Source organism: Xyrauchen texanus, chromosome 18 (genome assembly GCF_025860055.1).
Source record: "Xyrauchen texanus isolate HMW12.3.18 chromosome 18, RBS_HiC_50CHRs, whole genome shotgun sequence".
Taxonomy (NCBI): Eukaryota; Metazoa; Chordata; class Actinopteri; order Cypriniformes; family Catostomidae; genus Xyrauchen; species Xyrauchen texanus.
This window is the reverse complement of record NC_068293.1, coordinates 13,782,125-13,802,749: the sequence shown is the minus strand read 5'-3', so window position 1 is coordinate 13,802,749 and position 20,625 is coordinate 13,782,125. Positions and strand designations below refer to the sequence as shown.

At 36.1% G+C, this 20,625-nt stretch overlaps 1 protein-coding gene across 1 annotated transcript; it reads left to right on the top strand.

Annotated features, from left to right (window-relative positions):
* The first annotated feature begins 15,522 nt into the window (after nt 1-15,522).
* Nucleotides 15,523-19,116, top strand: LOC127659115 (MIT domain-containing protein 1-like). The gene is made up of 7 exons (XM_052148769.1): nt 15,523-16,030; nt 16,107-16,208; nt 16,328-16,464; nt 16,591-16,677; nt 16,805-16,917; nt 17,242-17,302; nt 18,058-19,116. The coding sequence occupies exons 1-7, from the start codon at nt 15,886-15,888 to the stop codon at nt 18,151-18,153; spliced, it is 741 nt and encodes a 246-aa protein (XP_052004729.1). The 5' UTR covers nt 15,523-15,885; the 3' UTR covers nt 18,154-19,116.
* The last annotated feature ends 1,509 nt before the right edge of the window (nt 19,117-20,625 follow it).

The following is a 20,625-nucleotide window of genomic DNA, read 5'->3' as shown; positions in this document are numbered from 1 at the left end:
TCAGGGAACGGAGGTGACATCCTTAACCTAGACGTTCTCAACCTTTTTGACTCCAAGCCCCCCCATTGATGGATAAAATATTCGAAGACTAATTATAGATATTTATATATTATAAGATATATCTGTCATAAGATATTTCCTTTGATACTTCTACTGTATTGATGACAAAGCTTGTTTTCAAAGTTGTTTTAATGAAAGAAACTACCAGCGTCAATAGTTTAAAACAATTAATCATGATACATTTGTGATTCCAAAAATGTCTAGAACTGTATATTCTTCATAAAAAGCAGGGAGATATTACATTTTTAGCATTTTCAATAAGTTTAATTATATAGTAGTATTATTATATGGTTATTAGTTTAATAATTGTATAAAAATGATAATAATCTTATTTTAGAAAATATTAAGAGATCTTGAGGCCCACCTAGAAGTGTACTGAGGCCCCCTAGTGGGTCCCAACCCCCAGGTTAACACCCAGGGGATCCATTAATCTTTGCTGCTGTTTCACGAGCCAACCAGCTAGCGTTTAAGTTAACACGAAACTGTTAAGTAAGAAGTAGAAAATAAGGTATAGTCATTAACTAATAGTCTTCTTAATTAACATCACGTTTCTGCTGATAGGATACCCATACTGCAGTGCTATGATCAGTGAGGCATCTACTTTCAGTTCTGTGTACATTTGAAAGAGAAGGGGCTGCAGCTTGCGAAAGGTGAAGGTGATTGTCTTGTGAAACAGGAAACATTAGCTAACTGCCTTTTAGAACCTGCAGCAAGCATTGATCTGATAAACATTTATTTAATGTATCTAACAGCCTGTTTATCAATCACACTAATTACATCTGGAGTTTGCATCAGGGTAGAACAAGTAGCTTTCGCTATAGAGTGGCGGTGGCTCTCGTTCAGCCATGATCCCACGTTGGCACTATTTCACAGCGGACCCTTCCTCTTCCAAATGTGAACTGTGAGCTATGTTGTGATTGGTCAAGAAGGAGTTCAATTACATACAGGCTCGATTGCTCTTTCTGAGTACCCAGAATGTCTTCGTCAAATTTGCCGTAATATTAAACCTGAATCAGTGAATTATTTTTTTTTATCTGAATTCTAATTCACAGGTCAATGTTCAAATTTAAGTCCTACAATTCAAGTTAAAGTCCCAACGGCACATATAGTCAAGGCTTTTTCATTTTATAGGATGTTGACTACAATAATATGTTTTTTTAATTTGTATTATTATTATTTATTCTGAATGAAACATTTGCAACCACTGTCTACCACAAACATGGAATGCGTTATTTGAAATGTTTCATTGCTTTTCAGATCAAAAGGATCTACAATTTCTTCATGAACTTGTCAATTTCAATAACTGGCATTTATTATTAATTCATCGAAGAACACCAATTGCAAGCCTGTGAACACACACATGCAGTCATGTAAACAGATGTTTCTCCTATAATCAAAAAGATGTAGTATGTGTCATGTACTATTAAGCCTTAATGAAAATGTTGGACAATCCAAAGCAAAATACTTTTCCCTTTCACATTTTGGTTTTGTTGCCATTTAAGATATGCAATTGCCCTGCCTAATACTGCAGTGGCTCAATTTCCAACGTGATCTCATGAAAATGTCGTTTGTTTTGTTCAAGCAAACGTACAAACGTAAAATGTTCTCTTATGTTTGCATAGACACCGAAACGTACAATACTGATGTATTGACAGAATGTAAACATATTAACACTTATATAAATGTACAAATGTTTACGTGTACTGATTGAATTGATTAATATTAAATAATTGGTAGAATGAATCAGTTAATTACATTTAATTTAAAGAAGATAAGTTAAATGCCATCATATTTATTTAACACTTTATAATTTTACATTATAATATGAAATTTTAATGGTTTCATTCAGTTCTGTGTGATTTCTGCAGCCCTATACAAAGTTTTAAAAGATTATATCACTTTAACCAAGACTAAAGTTTTTTTTTAGGTTAAAATGAATAAAAACCCATTGTAATCATTAATCATTTATTAAGCATTTAAGTTTATTTTTGTTTGCCATGGGACACAAGAGTTTTCAGAATATTCCAAAAAATATATAAATAAACACCAAAAACCACCATAAAACAATCAAATTAATCCCTAAATTTGTTAGCTATAATCCAAATCTGTAAAGAACAAACCCAAATTCAAGCCTTTAATTCAACGATCTCCATCTCCATCCGCCGCAGCCAGGGCTGGACTGGTAATCTGGCATACCGGGCAATTTCCCGGTGGGCCGACACACTTTTGGGCCGCTCACAAAACGTATAAAAAGTGATTTAAAACATTTATACACAAATTAGCTATCAACTGCCTCTTCGGCCGCCTTTTAATTTCTTTAGCTCAACCGTTGTGGAATGGCACGCACAGGATTGTGGGATTTCATAGGCAGTGAAAGATACATCTATGCTTTCAAAATTCGATCAGATGAAGGTATCTCAGTAGACAGGTGTTACGTGAACATTGATTTTGGACGTACCTTGGTCCCTTCCTACCTCTGTATACAGCCTCAGGAGGCACCATTTTCTTAGTTTCGGACACAGCCGACAGCACTGTTATGGTATGCATCAGGAGAAGATTTACAGCGATTAAGCATTTCAATTCTAGTCTCTATCTCACACAATGCTGTTGTATGCTGTCAGGGAGCACATCAGGTGCAGCACAACACCCTTTGGACTACTTTTGTACTGAATTGTGCCATTTTTCTGAATAAACGATTATGATTAATTATATATGCTTAATAAATGGTTATGGTGAGGTTTAGGAGTAGATGTGGGATTAGCGGCTGTAAAATATATATTAATTAATATATTGAAATTAAAATTATTGGTACTGTACATTCGTTTACTTGTTACTTGTTTATTTATTGTTGAAATGTGGTTATGTTTAGAGGTTGGGGTAGGGATCTAAAATATCAGTAAAAATGGACAAATATATTCAAAATCGATTTGTGTATTCAAATATATTTCAAATGGATTCATCAATATTGTACGTTTCAAAAGCTGTAAATACGTTAAAAAAATTACGTTTTAGATGTTCAAACGTCCATATTGTACATTTTAGTGTCTATCCAAATGTACAAATGTATGTTTAAATGTTACAAATATTAACGTACAAATAGCAAGGTATATTAATGAGATAAGGCTGGAATTTTTCAAAAAAGGAGGGAAAAAAGTGAAAAACACACTCTTGTTGCATGACAGAATCCCTCCCAACCAAGACTTGTCCTTTAATACCAAGGCCATTTCATGTGGCTTCTCCACAATTGCACATGGGGAAATGCAAACCACACTGTAACAGTGCTTATTATACACTGAGAGTATGAGTATGTGAGTTACAATGTACACAAGGAAAGCTCGTTGCAGTGGTGCAGCAAGCTTTAAATTGAAATGACACGTCTTAATTTGTCAACAAGCTTAGCCTTGGAAAGGGCATTAATTGAATGAAATAAAGGCAGCAGTCACAGCTATAAATGGTAATAGTGGCTAGATGCATGTGCATGTGTACTACCACAAGACAATGTGGAACTGGTGCACTGGAGGATACGGAGCTTAAAATAATTATCCAAAAATGAAAATGATTAGCATTTCCTCACCCTCATGTTGGTTCAAACCTATATCACTTTTTATCTACCCAAATCGAGGATTTTTGAATAATATCCAGGCTGCTCTTTTCCACATTATGAAAGTGAATGGGGAGTGAGGCGGTCAATCTGCAAAATGGCATAAAAGCACAATATAAATATTCTAAAAGTGGTCCATATCTTCTGAAGCTATACAGTCGCTTTGTTTGAGGAATAGTCTGAAAAATATGTTTCTAAGCACTGATAATCTTTTCTTCTGCTGAATATTCCACATCATATTATAGTATCTTGTGTGTTCCAAGGAAGAAAGAAAGTCATCTTGATTTGCAGCAAAATAAGGGTGAGTACATGATGATACAATTTTCATTTTTGGGTGAACGATTACTTTAATTTATCAAGAATCAGCCTGGAGAGATTACCTTTTCATAAAATACAAAACACTTTCTGTCATGCAGCAAAACACAGAATGTTGAATGCACTGGCCTTTGAGTCTGAGAACTGAAATATAGGACACTGTTTTGGAGTGTTTGCATTTTAGATTACCATCTGATGTTTGTGCTTGTGGAAATTTTATAATGTTGTCATGTTTTTACAATTTGGTCAACTCTGATGTTTTAACAGTTGAGTTGAGTTGAGTTGAGTAATGTTTTGGAGTGTAAAGGCCTTTTGTAAATCAGAGCAATGCTCATCTAACACATTACATAACAACCCACCAGCATTTGCTGTAAGAAAAAGTTCTACTAGAGACAGTATAGGATGACACAGGTCACCAGTATACATATGAATGGGAAAATCCATAATGCTAAATATGGTGGCTCTAGCAATGGAAGTCCAACCAGTGCCACCACTCCTTATAAGCAGACTACGCAGTCTGCGTAGGGCACCAACTCCCTAGGGGGGCACCATCTTACCCTAGGAGGGCACCAGAAAGTCCACCGGCTGCCCTTAATCACACGTTATACGTTATTCAAGGACCTGAAAGCAGTTGCGGAACACCGATGATCGCTTCACGCTCATATCACGTGAGTTTGTGTTCTGATTTATTGTATAAATAAAGCCAGCTGTAAGCTTGTCATGATTATTTTTGCTGTTAAATACACCACACAGGGGAACATTGTATTGCTTATATTTTCTTATTTTGGTGAGGCAAGTGGCTTATTTTCAGCTTGTTTTTCCAGACCAGTAACACTGCAACTGGTATTTCACCCACCCCATAGGGCAGAGTACTGTCATTTTTAAAATAATGTTATTAACTGTTCTTTTGTTTTGTTATAATCAGTAACCATTTGGAAAGGAGGCTGCGGAACTTCAGAACCGGAACAAAGAAAATACAGTTTTTACTCAATGAACCAAAATGTAAGTCATCTCCACTTCTCTTCTCTCCTCCTATCCTATCCTCACCTCCCCTTTGCCAGCAGATTAAAGATGGCAGATTCATGGGTACACTAACAGGCACCAGAGTTGAGTGCTGGGTAGGTGACGCCCCCTGGCCGAACTGTTCCCATTGCCTTCTCCCCCAAAATCCGGTCTGCTTGCTGCCATGCATGAATTGCCAGCCACAGGAAAGTTAAAAAAAGATGAGTCTAAATTAAGTGCCCTTTCATTCCAGCATTTTCATGGTTTGGCTAAAAACAGGGTGCAAGATGATTCACATTTTATAAGCCCTCTCTTGCGGCCGCCTGCGTCACCCTGGCGCTCGGACTCTACCACTCATTCACACATCTCTCTCCCTTTCACCCTGTTTGTCCAGCTCTCTTTCTTTGTCTTCTGTATCACTCAGAACTCTGGTTTTTCTGAGTGATAATCCAAATCAGTCTTCAATCAGAGGGGATAATTCAGGTTTAGTACATTGCATGGACAGCTATCTCAGAATTCTGCATATATTGATCAATATGGAAACTGGCCTCTACTTTATTGTTTGGCAGGAACAATAAATAAATGATGCTCTGATTAAAATTATGTTAGTTTCTCTTTGCCTGCATATTATGCTGAATGAAGAAGACAGTTCATAACACCCTTGTTGCTTTCAGCAGAAAAAAAGACTGTGGTTACCAGGGATAAAAAAGAGAAGGAAGGGAACAGACATTTTTCTAAACATGTCTGACAGCTACCATTCTGTCCACTGTCCGTTATCATTTCCGCATCATGACTGCCACTGGCCTGGCAACTGGTGCCAGAGAAAACATGAGGCATGCAGAGGAACTTGCTAGGGTGAAGCAAACAGATGTGCAACTGGACATTGAGCTGTGCCTCAAACATAAAGCCCTTATGTTGTGCAATGCTGCCCTCTACTATTCATGAGTAGCATGAGTTGCAAGGAGTTAAGCGGTATATGTTGATGTGAACTGATGTTCATGTGTATTAATGCAAGTTTATACACATTTATAAACATATATATATATATATATATATATATATATATATATATATATATATATATATATATATATATATATATATCATTTTAAGGTTTAAACAAATTAACATATCTTTAACAACATAACATTTACAACAGCTAAATATTTGTAATTGTATTAATTTAATTTTGTTACAACTTACGCTATTCAATTTGTTTTAATTTTGTTTTCAAATTAAAATGCTTAAATCTTAAAAGTTAATTATACTAATCTAATGCTCTAATTTCAGTCATGTAACAGTCATGTGTCTGCAGTTTATTTTTCACATAATTTTAAAAAGCTTGTCAGACTAATAAGCATTTCTCGTAGCTTTTTCTCATAACCATTTCTATCCTTTCCAGGAAAACATGCTATTTTGGATACACAAAGTTGCATTCATTTGGCAGCACGATGCAGTGAGCTACACATATGCTTCAATATTTCATCACATGACCACATATTTACTGTGGATGCTATTCCACAAAAACATGATAATGAATTGCATTCCATTGTTACAACTGTATAAAGACTGGCTGAACACACTCTTCCAACTTCCATTCATGCCAAATCAGGAGGAAGCTCTGGGCAGTTGGCGAGAGGAAATGGCGTGGCTGGTCTGAGGTTTGGGGGAAGAATGGGAAGTATGCTGTTACTGTGGTGCTGGTCAGACAGCAGGCTTTAGGTTTCCTTACCACAGCAGCCCTGACCACATCTGTCCTTTGCTCTCACTCAATCTTCTCAGCCATTTAGGCTATAAAATGCTTCCTCGCTAAATACTGCTCCACCCAGCTCTTAAACTGTGCACATTAAAAGAGCACCCCCTACTATACACCCACATAACAGTGAATCAAACGGGCTTGTTCAGCTGTTAAATCCGTTGGAGCAGACCGGCCAGCTTTTCATTCACATGTTCTGATGTTGTTTGTGGTCATTGTTGCCCCTTTATGAACAAGCAGGACAAAAAGATGATGAGAGGGAAAAAACTGCATTAGATGAATAATAGGGCAAAGAATAATTACATAACAATAAGGACTATTTCCTGATAGGTCACTTTTACAGAACTTTTTTATTACAGAATGGTTGTCTTTGTTTGAAGACAAATTTTGAAGCAATTCGGGTAAATATAAGAGGACCATTTTAAAGTCTGTTGTAAGAGCCACACTTCCTGCTGCCAGGTGGTGGTGCTATGACCATGAACCAAAACAGTTAAATCCATGTGATTAGCCCCTAAGACTAAACATACATTTAAATTTTGATCTAAATCACACATTGCACACAGACGATATGAGACACATCCTGCTTCCCATTTTTCACCATTAATTTAATGCCTCGCTATGGCAACACCATTCGATATATAAAAATCTGTTTGCAATTTAGCATCTTCAATGTCTTGGCATAATGTTGTCTAAATGTGGTGACAGTCCTATGAATCACCTGGGAGGAGTATTTAAAAGTTCGGAGACTGCAATATTAAAAAAATCCAAAATAATGACTATAATTTTCGGCTTGATGAGTTGTTGCTTATGATCGATAAGCAAGAAGATTGATGAAAAAACAGCATGCATTTCATTGTGAGTGTCCGCTGATGAAAATTGACTCCTTTTATCCAAAACATCGACAATAGGGGGTTAAATGGGGGAAAAAAAACCAGACTGATCCTCTATGTTATGTAATCATGTAGTCAGCAATGTCTAATTTCAATAAAATATTGATCTGAATTCATTTTTTATGCTATCAAAATCTATGTCTCCCCTATTCTGTGAACCCACACCTTGATATTTGATTCACAGCCTGAGCTCTCATTCAACACATATTAGACACACAGTGGTATTACCAAATGTGCATTGGCTATTTGGATTAATCCGGCCAATAGATCTCTAGTAATGGTTTGACTGGCAGGTCATATAGGCAATAGTGTGAGGTTTCCTTGGTTACATGGGATAGCCATTCTCAGGTTAGAAAGCGACATCAACCACATGATCACTTGGAGCAATCCAGAGGAGGGGCTCTGACATCCAAGCTACCTGGAGGCATAACGTCTCACTCTGCTGCTGTGTGTGCATGGCCGATCTGACCCGAAATACAATTTTCTCACTCCTTTTTTTGATGGATCTATGCAAACATGCAATGCTTTGGATAAACTTATGCATTTGGTAGAAGTTGTATGCAGATTTGATGAGGAATACACGATGTATGGGCACAGAGCTGCAAACGGTCTAAAGGCTATTACACACCGGTGCTCATCTAATGTTCTCGCATAAGCACACCTCATCATTTTATTACTTTATTGCATCATCTAGTGACATAAACCAACTCTTGTATTATTTATGGCACCTATTTTAGAAGTTATTATAATATTTATAATCTTGTAAATGTCTTTTGTGCAATAACATTTTGTCATTTCAAATGTGGTTTGAGAGGTGTTTCTAACATTAGTTTTGTTTAGATTTCAAACATTATATTAGGGGTGGGCGATATGACCAAATATTTTATCATGATATGAGTCATTTTATATTACGATAAGGATATATATCACTAAATAGTTACTTTTTTCTGATGAATCTAATTTTTTTTATTAGATATTATGTTGCAATGTGTAATTTTATGTATTCGAGTTATAATACTTTATAAATGAAAACTGCTAAATCTAATATAATTGTATCTTTATTTGCAAGTTGACAAACATAGTTAAAGTAAAAAATAAAAAATAAATGCCACATTTCAGTCTGACAATATGCACTAATCTTCTTTTTATTTTTATTATTATACTTATAATTATTATTATTATTAACATTCCTCAAGAAACTTAACATCTTTTCAAAGCAATGCAACAAGTATAATAATGTATAAATAAACATTTATCCATAAATAAACACTTAATTGGGCTCTCAGTGTTTTTAGTAATCTATATAAAGTTAATGTAAAATATCTGAAGCAAAATACGTTATGGATGGTTTGTTTCCTGATATCAAACATAATTTGAACAGAATTTTAGAAAGTGTTTTGATGTGTATTTCAAAACTCCACATGACACTGAGAAAAACCAGAATGAGTAGCAGGTGTGAGCTGCAATTTTTATGTCACAGGAGCACAAATGAAGGGACTGGAATTACTTCAATACTCACACACGCTTGAGTGATTCAGATTGCGCATCCATGCAACACTCGCATAAAACACAACTGTGCGCATTTGGATGGGAGGCATGTTTGGAGCGTGGGATGAATCTCATTGAATTTGCCTTGGCGGTCGCTCAAGCTAAATTTCGGACCTCAGAAACATGATGACATTTTCTTGCGTTCTAGACATGCTTTTCATCTAATGACAAGTGCAGCTGTCAGTGAAAAAACATGTGTTTCATTGTTTCTCTCAGTCTCACATGAAGCCCTGAGCACTGACAGAAATGCACACTATGGATATATACACACTGTATGTTGACATACACAATGTACAAACCTTGCAAATCGCTGTTTCCTTCTCAGTATCGCGTTTTCTAAAGCCAAGCCAATTTCACAATATGGTTGTCGCTGTCCTTTTCAGCAAATAGTGGCACCATTTTACAGTCCTCTTCAGACAGTTAGGGCCCTTTCAACATAGTGCGGTGGCCCGTTTCAGCTTATCACCGGAGTTTGGCACCGTTCCGCAACCGGCCCAGGGAAAAGTCCCAGTTCTCCCTATGGCCAGTCCGCCCTTGAATTCAAATTAATTTGAGAAATGAGCTATTGCAGCACCTCACTCCATTTATCCTACAGAGTGCATACGTGTTATGTGCTGTACACAGTAATATTGCTCATATCACACAAATAAAAGATTGTCATATATTGAGCCGAGCATGTTTATGCCCATTATATCATACAATGAACCATAGTGTCAGAAGAGCTTGTTTTGACATACAACAAAAATAAAAAGTTACTAGTTTCACTACGTCACTCTTTCCACAGTTCAGAAACACTGGAATGGACAGCAGCAATTAACTAATCTGAACACAAGATACAACAGTCTTAATGCACAAGGCAAAAGCAACGTAAACACGGCAATCATCCCTTGATATATTTTTTTAAACAGACACTGTGCCCTAACGTTAGACCTATAAAACAGAGCAAACCACAAGAAGGACATGAAGCCAGATGATGCCAGATCCCAACTTCATAGCCTCAGACTAACCAGAAACAACTACCTAATATCTATGACCTATTATCAGTAATGCAGATTTTAATAAACATATTAACTTACCTTAACTAGAACACAAAATCCACATGTCTCTCCTTGCGAATGAATATCTCTGTAACTTTGTTGTGAAAGTTGCCCACTTGTTCAAATTTCGATAGCCTCTCTTTCTCAATTTTTTATTGAAATTAACTTTGCCAAATCCGCGTAGGTCATTGATGCTTACACTATATCCATTTTAGTGCTTAATAATGCATTAGTTATGTGAACTTGAACGGCTGACGCAAAACAAAATCTAGCCTATCAGATAGTGTGACTACAGGAAGACGCTTCTGATTGGCTTGCTCATTTGGGTAAGCATAATTACCTTGGCCATTTGTAGTAGAGGGCATGATTCAGTTTGAATGAACATATAATGTTGAATGAAAGGGCAGTAAACAATGCTTTGAATCTAAGTCAGAGTAAGCATAACATAACATGCTTATACTTGAGGGTGGCTCCAAAGTGAATAAATGAATAACTGTCTGTGCTGCTCAACTGAGATGAAAGATGACAAATTTAAATGAAAACAGTAGTTTCATAGTGTCATTTTTCTTTTCACTCTCATGTTAGGTAAGCACTGCTTACCCTGCTTATATGGACAGCACGAACCTGCTACCGGTATATACTGTCCCACCTTTATTGCTTTTTATGAAGAAGAAAAAAACGCCTATAGTCCTCTCTGTAGAAAAAGCTTTCATAGAACTGATCTTTTTGTATTATTGTTCTCAAATTCATATCAGGACATGGTCCGACAAGTGGCTTTGGTTCCTTTGTGTTTTTATGCCAATTCCTGTCGAGTTTACTCAGATAATTGTGCAGATGTGGTCTTTTGGGAATCATTCACCAATGGACATTGGCTGTTCTCTAATGGACATTTCTGGTACTGCATCTGAAAAAAAAATTGCCACCAAAAGGTAATTTTTTTATATATCGACCTAAAATTTGGAACTGATCTGGGTTGACATATGGCTTTGATTTTATAATATTCTTACATTTCAGTTTATATTTTTAGTATATTTAATTTATATTTATGAAAAATAAAAGTTTGTGCAGTACATTTTCATTACAATAAACTTTTTTTGAAATTTCACTTTAAAAGCTGCTTTTACTTTCACAATAACCAAGTGTCTTCTTTAAAAAGAGACCAGGCTTAGGTTTGTACTCCCTAGCATTCATGAGTTACAACCATTTAAGTTTACACCCAAAGTTAGGAAGAAAGGAATAATAACAATTAATGTGTTGTCATGGCAAGACTATTTAAGATATAAAAAATCAGCAGTTTCTTGACATTATTCTAGATAATTTTGAGGCAATTCATGTAAACATGAAAGGGCTTTTTCAAAGTCTGTTAAAAGTGACATACGTCCTGCTGTCAGTTGGTGGCGCTATGAATGTGACCCACAATAGCCACATCCATGCAATCAGCCCCCATGAACAAACAGACAGCACCAATATGATTTAAATCACACAATGCATGCAGAATATATGGGACACTTCCTGTTTCCCATTTTTTTACGTTACTTTATCGTGTCGCCATGGCAACACTGTTCGATTATATCAAAAGTCAGTTTGCAATTTAGCACTGGTACCGGTAAAATGAATCCCCTAGGAGGAGTATTTCAAATTCCAGAGCATGCATTTTTCAAACGATCCAAAATGGCCGACTTCCTTTTGGCGGAGCTTATGACCGTCAACATGAAAGTTGTCTTTATGAGATCTATATATATGTACAAAGTTTGGTCACTGTAGCTCAAAATGGAACATGCTACAGAGCCCCCCCAAACATGCCCATCTTCTAGGTGGTGCTGCAGAGCCCCCTATACATGCCCATGTATGAACTTTTGCCAAGCCATAATGGCAGACGACTCTGATGCGTCTGATGCGACTCTAATGGCCGACTACTCTAATGGCTGACGAGCCCTAATGGCCGATTACTCTGATGCGACTGATACTCTCCGCACTTTCAGTGCTTGGGCCTTAATAATAATAATCCTTAGAAGAACAGTACGGTCCCCACTTTTTCAGTGCTTGGTCCCTAAATCATACTTAGAAGGGAGAGGTTATTATGTGAGTATAGGAGACCATAAGTCTGAGTGGACGTCCATGACATGCGGAGTCCCTCAAGGCTCAATTCTTGCGCCACTCCTGTTCAACCTGTATATGCTCCCAATGAGCCAAATAATGAGAAAGAACCAAATTGCTTACCACAGCTATGCAGACGACACACAGATCTACTTAGCCCTATCACCTAACGATTACAGCCCCATTGACTCCCTGTGCCAATGCGTTGATGAATTAAACAGTTGGATGTGCCAAAACTTTCTTCAGTTAAACAAAGACAAAACTGAAGTCATTGTGTTCGGAAACAAAGATGACGTTCTCAAGGTGAATGCATACCTTGACGCTAGGGGTCAAACAACTAAAAATCAAGTCAGGAATCTTGGTGTGTCTCTAGAGTCAGACCTTAGTTTCAGTAGTCATGTCAAAGCAATAACTAAATCAGCATACTATCATCTGAAAAATATTGCAAGAATTAGATGCTTTGTTTCCAGCCAAGACCTAGAGAAACTTGTGCATGCTTTCATCACCAGTAGGGTGGATTATTGTAATGACTCCTCACTGGCCTTCCCAAAAAGACCATAAGACAGTTGCAGCTCATACAGAACGCTGCTGCCAGGATTCTGAGCAGAACCAGAAAATATGAACATATCACACCAGTCCTCAGGTCTTTACACTGGCTCCCAGTTACATTTAGGATTGATTTTAAAGTATTATTACTGGTATATAAATCACTCAATGGGCTAGGACCTCAATATATTGCAGATATGCTCACTGAATATAAACCCAACAGATCACTCAGATCATTAGGATCACATCAGCTAGAAATACCAAGGGTTCACTCTAAGCAAGGAGAGTCTGCTTTTAGCTATTATGCCAGCCGCAGCTGGAACCAGCTTCCAGAAGAGATCAGATGTGCTCCTACAGTAGTCACATTCAAATCCAGACTCAAAACACATCTGTTTAGCTGTGCATTTACTGAATGAGCACTGTGCCACTGTGTGTCCGACTGTTTATACTCTATTTTATTTTATTTTCTTTTATTTTATTCTAAACTGTTTCAATTATTCTTATTTTAATCTCTTCTATGTAAAGCACTTTGAATTACCATTGTGTATGAAATGTGCTATATAAATAAACTTGCCTTGCCTTGCCTTGCCTAAATATTAATAATAATCCTTAGAAGAGCAATAGGTCCTCCGCACTTTCAGAGCTTCGGCCCTAATACTACTACTACTACTACTAATAATAATAATCCTTAGATGAACAATAGGGTCTTCGCACTTTAGGTGCTTGGCCCTAATACAGTTAAAGCTACTAAAGAGGTGTATAATGGAACAACAGAATAGCTTATCTTAGGTCATGCTGTATCTATTAGAACAGATATGGCACAATGTAAACTGAATAGATGTATGTTTTCTCTATTCTAAACAAAGCTATTGGGTCAAAGCTAACACCTGCATAAATCATTAGTGTAAGAAGACATTTGACATGCTTTCTTAAGTTTTGTTTATTAATTTTTATCACAATTGCGTGATCCATACATTTATTTTATTTATTTTGAACTACAGCAATGTAAGAAACTTAAAACATGCCATTTATAAACAACTATTATAGAAGATGGTTATCATGAGGACTTATTTATAGGAATACAAGTAGAAATCCATTATTTTATTTATGCTGGTGAGCGTTCTGGCACACTATGGCTGCTGTCGCATCATCCAGGTGGATGCTGCACACTGGTGGTGGTTGAAGAGATTCCCTCTATACTATGTAAAGTGCTTTGAGTGCCTAGAAAAAGACTATATAAATGTGTCTTCCAGGAGAACCCTTTCCAGCAAGCCAGTACCTACCTTCACTGCAAAAAAAAAAAAAACTAAAAAAAAAAAAACTAAACAACAACAACAAATAAAATAAATAATTATTGATATTTTTTCTTGTTTTCCAGTAAAAATATCTAAATTCTTAATTCTATATCTACATTCTTAAAACAAAATATATTTACTTGTAAAGCAAAATTGTCTTGTTTTCAGATAAATCTGACAAAATTTAGTAAATTTTATGCTTAAAACAAGAAACAAAATCTGTCAGCGGAGTAAGAAAAAAAAAATTCCCTTTGAAAAAAGTTAACTCCATTGGCAAATATTTTTATTTTTTAAGCAAAACCCTCAATGAGTTTAGTTAGATTTCTTTGAAAACAAGACTAATTATCTTGTGAAATTTTGCTCGTCAAGTATGTTCAAACTTACATTTACTTGACAAAAGAAAGTACATTTCTCAAGAAAAAAAAAGAAACAAAGAAAGACCACACACTCTTCAGACAATTTTAATATTGTGTTGTTGGGATACTGTTAATAATGTAATGTAATGAAATGTATATTATTTATGTTTGTACCAGAATTCTAATTATGCCTATGTGGTAGCAGTACCTGTGTAGTAAGTGCTACTTTTTATGTTTACCATACAGAAAAAGACTTCATGAGTAGTCTATATTTGAATATAAATGGCCCCTTGCTTATGGTTACCCGATTTTGACTTAACACGTTATCTGCTAAATATTACAAATAGGCTATTAACAGCTCTTTTTGAAAAGCCGCGAGACTTGTAATTTTATGGCACATAACTTAATCAGTCACAACGTTCATAATGTTTAATCCAAAATGCATCAAATTAATTTAGCCTATAACGAAAAATACAAATTAAAGCAGCTTGTCTCCCATCTTACAAAGTGGAAACCCATTGCAACCCATTGAAACTAATCACGCAGACCGTATTAGACTGATTCAAAAGATTCTATTTGTAACCGAATCGGACATGTGGTGCGTTCCATTTCGAAATGAAAGTAACCCTCACATTTATTTATTTTTGAGAAATTATGTTTGGAATGACTTTACAGCATGCCGATAACTATTGTTTTCTCTTCAAAGTGACATCCAAAGGCATCATTTAGGCCGTTATTTATTTATGCACAGATCAAATGAAAAAGTAGGATATCCAGTGAGAAATGTGTTGTATAATATGTTTGGCTTAAATACGGTGCTATAATAATGATACTATAATATGAGCATCAATTTAGTTTAACGTGAATTAAATTGGTTGAATAAGCACATCTGTACTTTTTAATATTTTGCTTTGGTATATATTTTATTTTATTTTATTTCCCGTGCTCAACGGAAACGGAAGTTGGTCCTTCAACATAATGTAAACGGGTATATCCAGACCTTAGTTCCTCCAGGAAGTATGTAAACGTAATGTACGGTATGGGATTAAAACGATTAATTTCGCTCCGAAAGTTGTATTCGTGCTCGAATATCTTTTCCATGTGATTATTTACATCAATATTAAGTAAGGAAATTAGTTGTCATTGATGTAGTGAGACTTTGGATCACCAAACCAAAGTTGGGAGGTTTACAAGGCATGGTGTGCTACTCAGTCATTTTTCAAAATTCCCCTTATTCCTTTTTTGCTTGAACGAGTGTACTAATGTTTGCTATGACTAAACAATAGCCTTTTTGTTTTGAGTTTTACACATGTAAGAATCATCATTGCCCAGAAGACTACTCTTCTGCACTGATTTTGTTGCTCCAGCTATCAAACAAAGTGATGGCTCAGGATTTCCTCCCAGGCTTGGAGAGCTCTGCTATCTCTGTCCTAAAGAGAGCCGTTGAGCTTGACCAGAGCTCACGCTTTCAAGAGTCTCTCGTGTGCTACCAGGAAGGGATACAGCTCCTGTTAGATGTACTGAAAGGTATGCCACAGAGTTTAGTCCTGACTTGATGGATTTAAATGGTGTCTAAATATAATGATATTGACTCTTTTCCTAGCTGTAAAAGATGACTCAAAGAAGGTCCACTACAGACAGAAGATCAAGGGCTACATGGACCGAGCAGAACAGATTAAAGAACATGTAAACAAACTGAAAGAAGGTAGTAGTCCAGCATGGTAAAGATGAAATAGAAATGGTTTTTAACCTGTTTTGATTTGATCTTCAATATATGTTCATTTTCACATTGGCCATTCTGGCTATTTTCTTCTCACCTGTCAGAGGGTAAATATCATGAGCAGATTAAGATAGCAGACAATTCCACTGGTTTCAGCTATGAATCCCTCTTTAAACCATACATCAGAGACGGGCTGACTGAAGTCTGGGTGGAGGACCCCTACATACGGCATGTCCATCAGGTTAAGACTAAAGTGATGCTCCTTGATTTAGGAGGCAATAAAATACTGAAATCTAAAAGAACTATATTACAGAGAGAGAAAATACAACCACAATGTAGTTCACCTTAAAGATGTTTTAATTTGCAGTTATATAATTTTCTTCGCTTCTGTGAAATGCTGCTGAAAGGCCCATGTCAAGTAAAGACTATTCACCTCCTTACCTCACAGGATGAGGTATGGTTCTCTACAAATGTTTTTAGCTGGTTACCATTTCAAGTTTTACTTATTTGATTGGACTAACATCACAGTTGTTGACTTCTGGCTGATATGTCTCATGCATTTAATTTTGTGATTTTTCTAGGACAGCTCCCCTCAGCAAGCCATTGCCCTTGCAGAAATAAAGCAGTCACTACAGAGACAAAATGTTTGTTTGGACTTTCAGTGCTCTTCTACTATTCATGATAGGGAGATCAGGTAACCCCAAAACAAACTATTGAATAAGTAAATAACTGACTATAAACACATATTTTTTATAGAAGATTTGTATGAATGTAGTATCAGACCTGCAAGGATGCTGTTGTACTGACTTTCAGAACCACTTTTATTTGGCCACAGGTGCTACAACAGCACTACTGATCATGTGATATTGCTGAATTGCACATAATTGTGAGAATGGAGTTCCAAAAATAAATGGTATCAGCAAGTGTGTATTTGTTGCTGCAGCACAGTGAAAACAGCTGATCATTTGTTGTTGGGTGCAGTTGTGAGTTACTACATATTCACTTTTTTCACCCTCAGGTTTAATAACGGGTGGATTATTAAAATCGGCAGAGGGCTTGATTATTTCAAAAAACCAAAGGTACCACCTTAATGGAACCGTTTTCACTTCATTAAAGGGATACTTCACCCAAAAATGAAAACTCATTATTTACATTCCCTCATGCCATTCCAGATGTTTATGACTTCCTTTCTTCTGCAAAACACAAATTCAGTTTTTTAGAAGAAGATCTCAGCTCTTTATGTTCATTCAATGCAAGTGAATGATGGCCAGAACTTTGAAGCCTTAAAAAGCACATAAAAGCAGCATAAAACTAATCCTTACGACTCAGAAGTGATTTGATAGCTGTAGGTGAGAAACAGGTCAATAAGTCCTTTTTCACTATAAATCTCAACCTTTGACCGGCCCAGACCAGTAGTTGCCGGTAAGCACAAAGAATGTGATTTGTCAAAAAAGAAGTATGTGGAAGTCAAAGTGGAGATTTATAATAGAAAAGGACTTCTATATTGATCTGTTTCTCACCTACATCTAATAAATTGCTTCTGAAGATAACTTTTTTTTTTTGGATTACTTTTATGCTGTCTTTATGTGCTTTTTGGACCTTCAAAGTTCTAGACACCATTCACTTGAAATGTATGGACCTACAGAGCTGAAATAACATTTATGTTGTGTAGAATTATGAGATTTTAAATTTTTGGGTGAACTATTCCTTCCTAAGCATTTATATCAACATGATTTCAATAACTGAATTGTTTAAAAATGGAACCTATTTTGTGCATTAGCCTACAGACCTAAAACACAAAAAAATATTATATATTTTTTTCCTTCTCTTTAAGGGTCGCTTCTCCATCGGATACTGTGATTATGATTTGAGAGAGTGTCATGAGACTACTGTGGACATTTTTCATACAAAACACACCAAGATGTCTTAGTCTTCTAAGGTCTTTCTACTTGCTTGTCATGTCTTTATGGAATAGGGATGTACTGGATCTTCACAAGCAGTCCTCCCGTACTACATTTGAAGTCAGAAGTTTGCAAACACTTAGGTTGAAAACACATTTTTTACCACTCAACAGATTTCATTATAGCAAACTATAATTTTGGCAAGTCGTTTAGGACATCTACTTTGTGCAAGACACAAGCAATTTTTCCAACAATTGTTAACAGACAGATTGTTTCACTTTTAGTTGACTATATCACAATTTCAGTGAGTCAGAACTTTACATACACTGTCAACTGTGCCATTAAGCAGCTTGGAAAATTCCAGAAAATTATATCAAGTCTTTAGACAATTAGCTTCTGATAGGCTAATTGGAGGTGTACCTGTAGATGTATTTTAAGGCCTACCTTCAATCTCTGTGCCTCTTTGCTTGAAATCATGGGAAAATCTAAAGAAATCAGTGTTTTGGGTTTTGTGAATTGAATGTTAAATATAGCACAATAAATAGTTAATTTGAAATATTTGATCATGGAGATCTTCTGATGTGTACTTTAATTAGTATTTTCTAAAAGTTAAGATCTATGTTGATTTATGACGGTCTATACCTGATGCTTCAATTTAGAGAGATTACATTTATTGATGATTCTTATTTTTAATTGATGATTCTTTATTGAAGGTTTTGATTAAATGTTAGAGAATACTTGATGCTTGTATAAAAATATCTATGTCTATACAGATATCTTGTTGGGATTGGTGTATATATGTATATAATATACTCATACCTTATTTAATGTTATGGAATGTATTTTTTAACAAAATAAATGGCATTTCTAATTATGTGATATCATGATGTGGTCTATATAAGAAAATTGGTGGATAGATATTTTCAAACACGCTGAGGAAGGCCTAGTAGCCTAAATGCCTGTGTTTGTTCCCCCATGTTAATTAAAAAAGAAGCAACAAAAAGCTTTGAGTGTGGATCATTATTTTAATGTTTTAAGTGCCTGTGGGTACTATGTTCATCTGTACAAACATTAGTACACAATATAAACACCATGGGACAACGCAGCCATCATACTGCTCAGGAAGGAGACGCGTTCTGTCTCCTTGAGATAAACATAATTTTGTGAGAAAAGTGCAAATCAATCCCAGAACAACAGCAGAGGACCTTGTGAAGATGTTGGAGGAAACAGGTAGACAAGTATCTATATCCACAGTAAAACGAGTCCTATATCGACATAACCTGAAAGGCTGCTCGGCAAGGCAGGAGCCGCTGCTCCAAAACCGCAAAATTATAACAGCCATATAATTTCCTCTGGTCTGATGAAACAAAATTGAACTGTTTGGCCATAATGATCATCATTATGTTTGGAGGAAAAAGGGTGAGGCTTGCAAGCCAAAGAAAACCATATGAGCCAAGAAGTATGGGGGTGGCAGCATCATGTTTTGGGGGTGCTTTGCTGCAGGAGGGACTGGTGAGCTTCACAAAATAGATGGCACCACACAGAAGGGAAATTATGTGTATATATTGAAGCAACATATCAAGACATCAGCCAGGAAGATAAATCTCAGTTGCAAATGGGTCTTCCAAATGGATGATGACCCCACGCATACCTCCAAATTTGTGGCAAAATGGCTGAAGGACAACTAAGTCAAGGAATTGGAGTGGCCATCACAGAGCCCTGACCTCAAGCTGATAGAAAATTTGTGGGCAGAACTGAAAAAGCGTGTGCGAGAAAGGAGGCCTACAAACCTGACTCACAAATTCCTGCAACTTATTGTGAGAAGCTTGTGGAAGGCTATCTAAAACGTTTGACCCAAGTTAAGAAATTTAAAGGCAATGCTGCCAAATATTAACAAAGTGTATGTACACTTCTGACCCACTGGGAATGTGATGAAAGAAATAAAAGCTGAAATGAATAATTCTCTCTACTATTATTCTGACATTTCACATTCTTAAAATAACGTAGTGATCCTAAGTGACCTAAGACAGGAAATTTTATCTAAGATTAAATGTCAGGAATTGTGAAAAAACATAATTTAAATTTATTTATATAAGGTTTATGTAAACTTCAATATAAGGTGCAGGGGAATATTCTGTGGCCTAATATAAACTACTTTCATATGCCATTGCTTTTATTCTGCTATTTTTAATCATTCAAGACTGGCGTTTGTATTTATTATCTGGTCAGTAATTGTAGTTAAAAAATGCATTTGGGAGTAATTTAATATTTGATCATATCTGTATGTCACCAATATGTGCTATGGGGAAAAAAAAGAAATTGTACATGTATTCTGTTTTATGCTGTCTGTGCTGATTGCAATGAAGTAAATATTCTGTGCAGCAGCAGCGCCAGCTTGTGGACGTGCGGTGAACGACATCTCCACTCGTTTAAAATGGGGTGATTTGCGGTATGTTACAAATTGCGCTCAACGTCACGGATCACACGACGGTGTTTTGCTT

What these genes read in the sequence shown, in the direction of transcription:
- LOC127659115 (XM_052148769.1), top strand. Translation starts at nt 15,886, where the DNA reads ATGGCTCAGGATTTCCTCCCAGGCTTGGAGAGCTCTGCTATCTCTGTC. An exon ending in ACATACGGCATGTCCATCAG is followed by an intron (nt 16,465 to 16,590) that starts GTTAAGACTAAA and finishes TTTAATTTGCAG; the next exon opens with TTATATAATTTTCTTCGCTT. An exon ending in ATTCATGATAGGGAGATCAG is followed by an intron (nt 16,918 to 17,241) that starts GTAACCCCAAAA and finishes TTTCACCCTCAG; the next exon opens with GTTTAATAACGGGTGGATTA.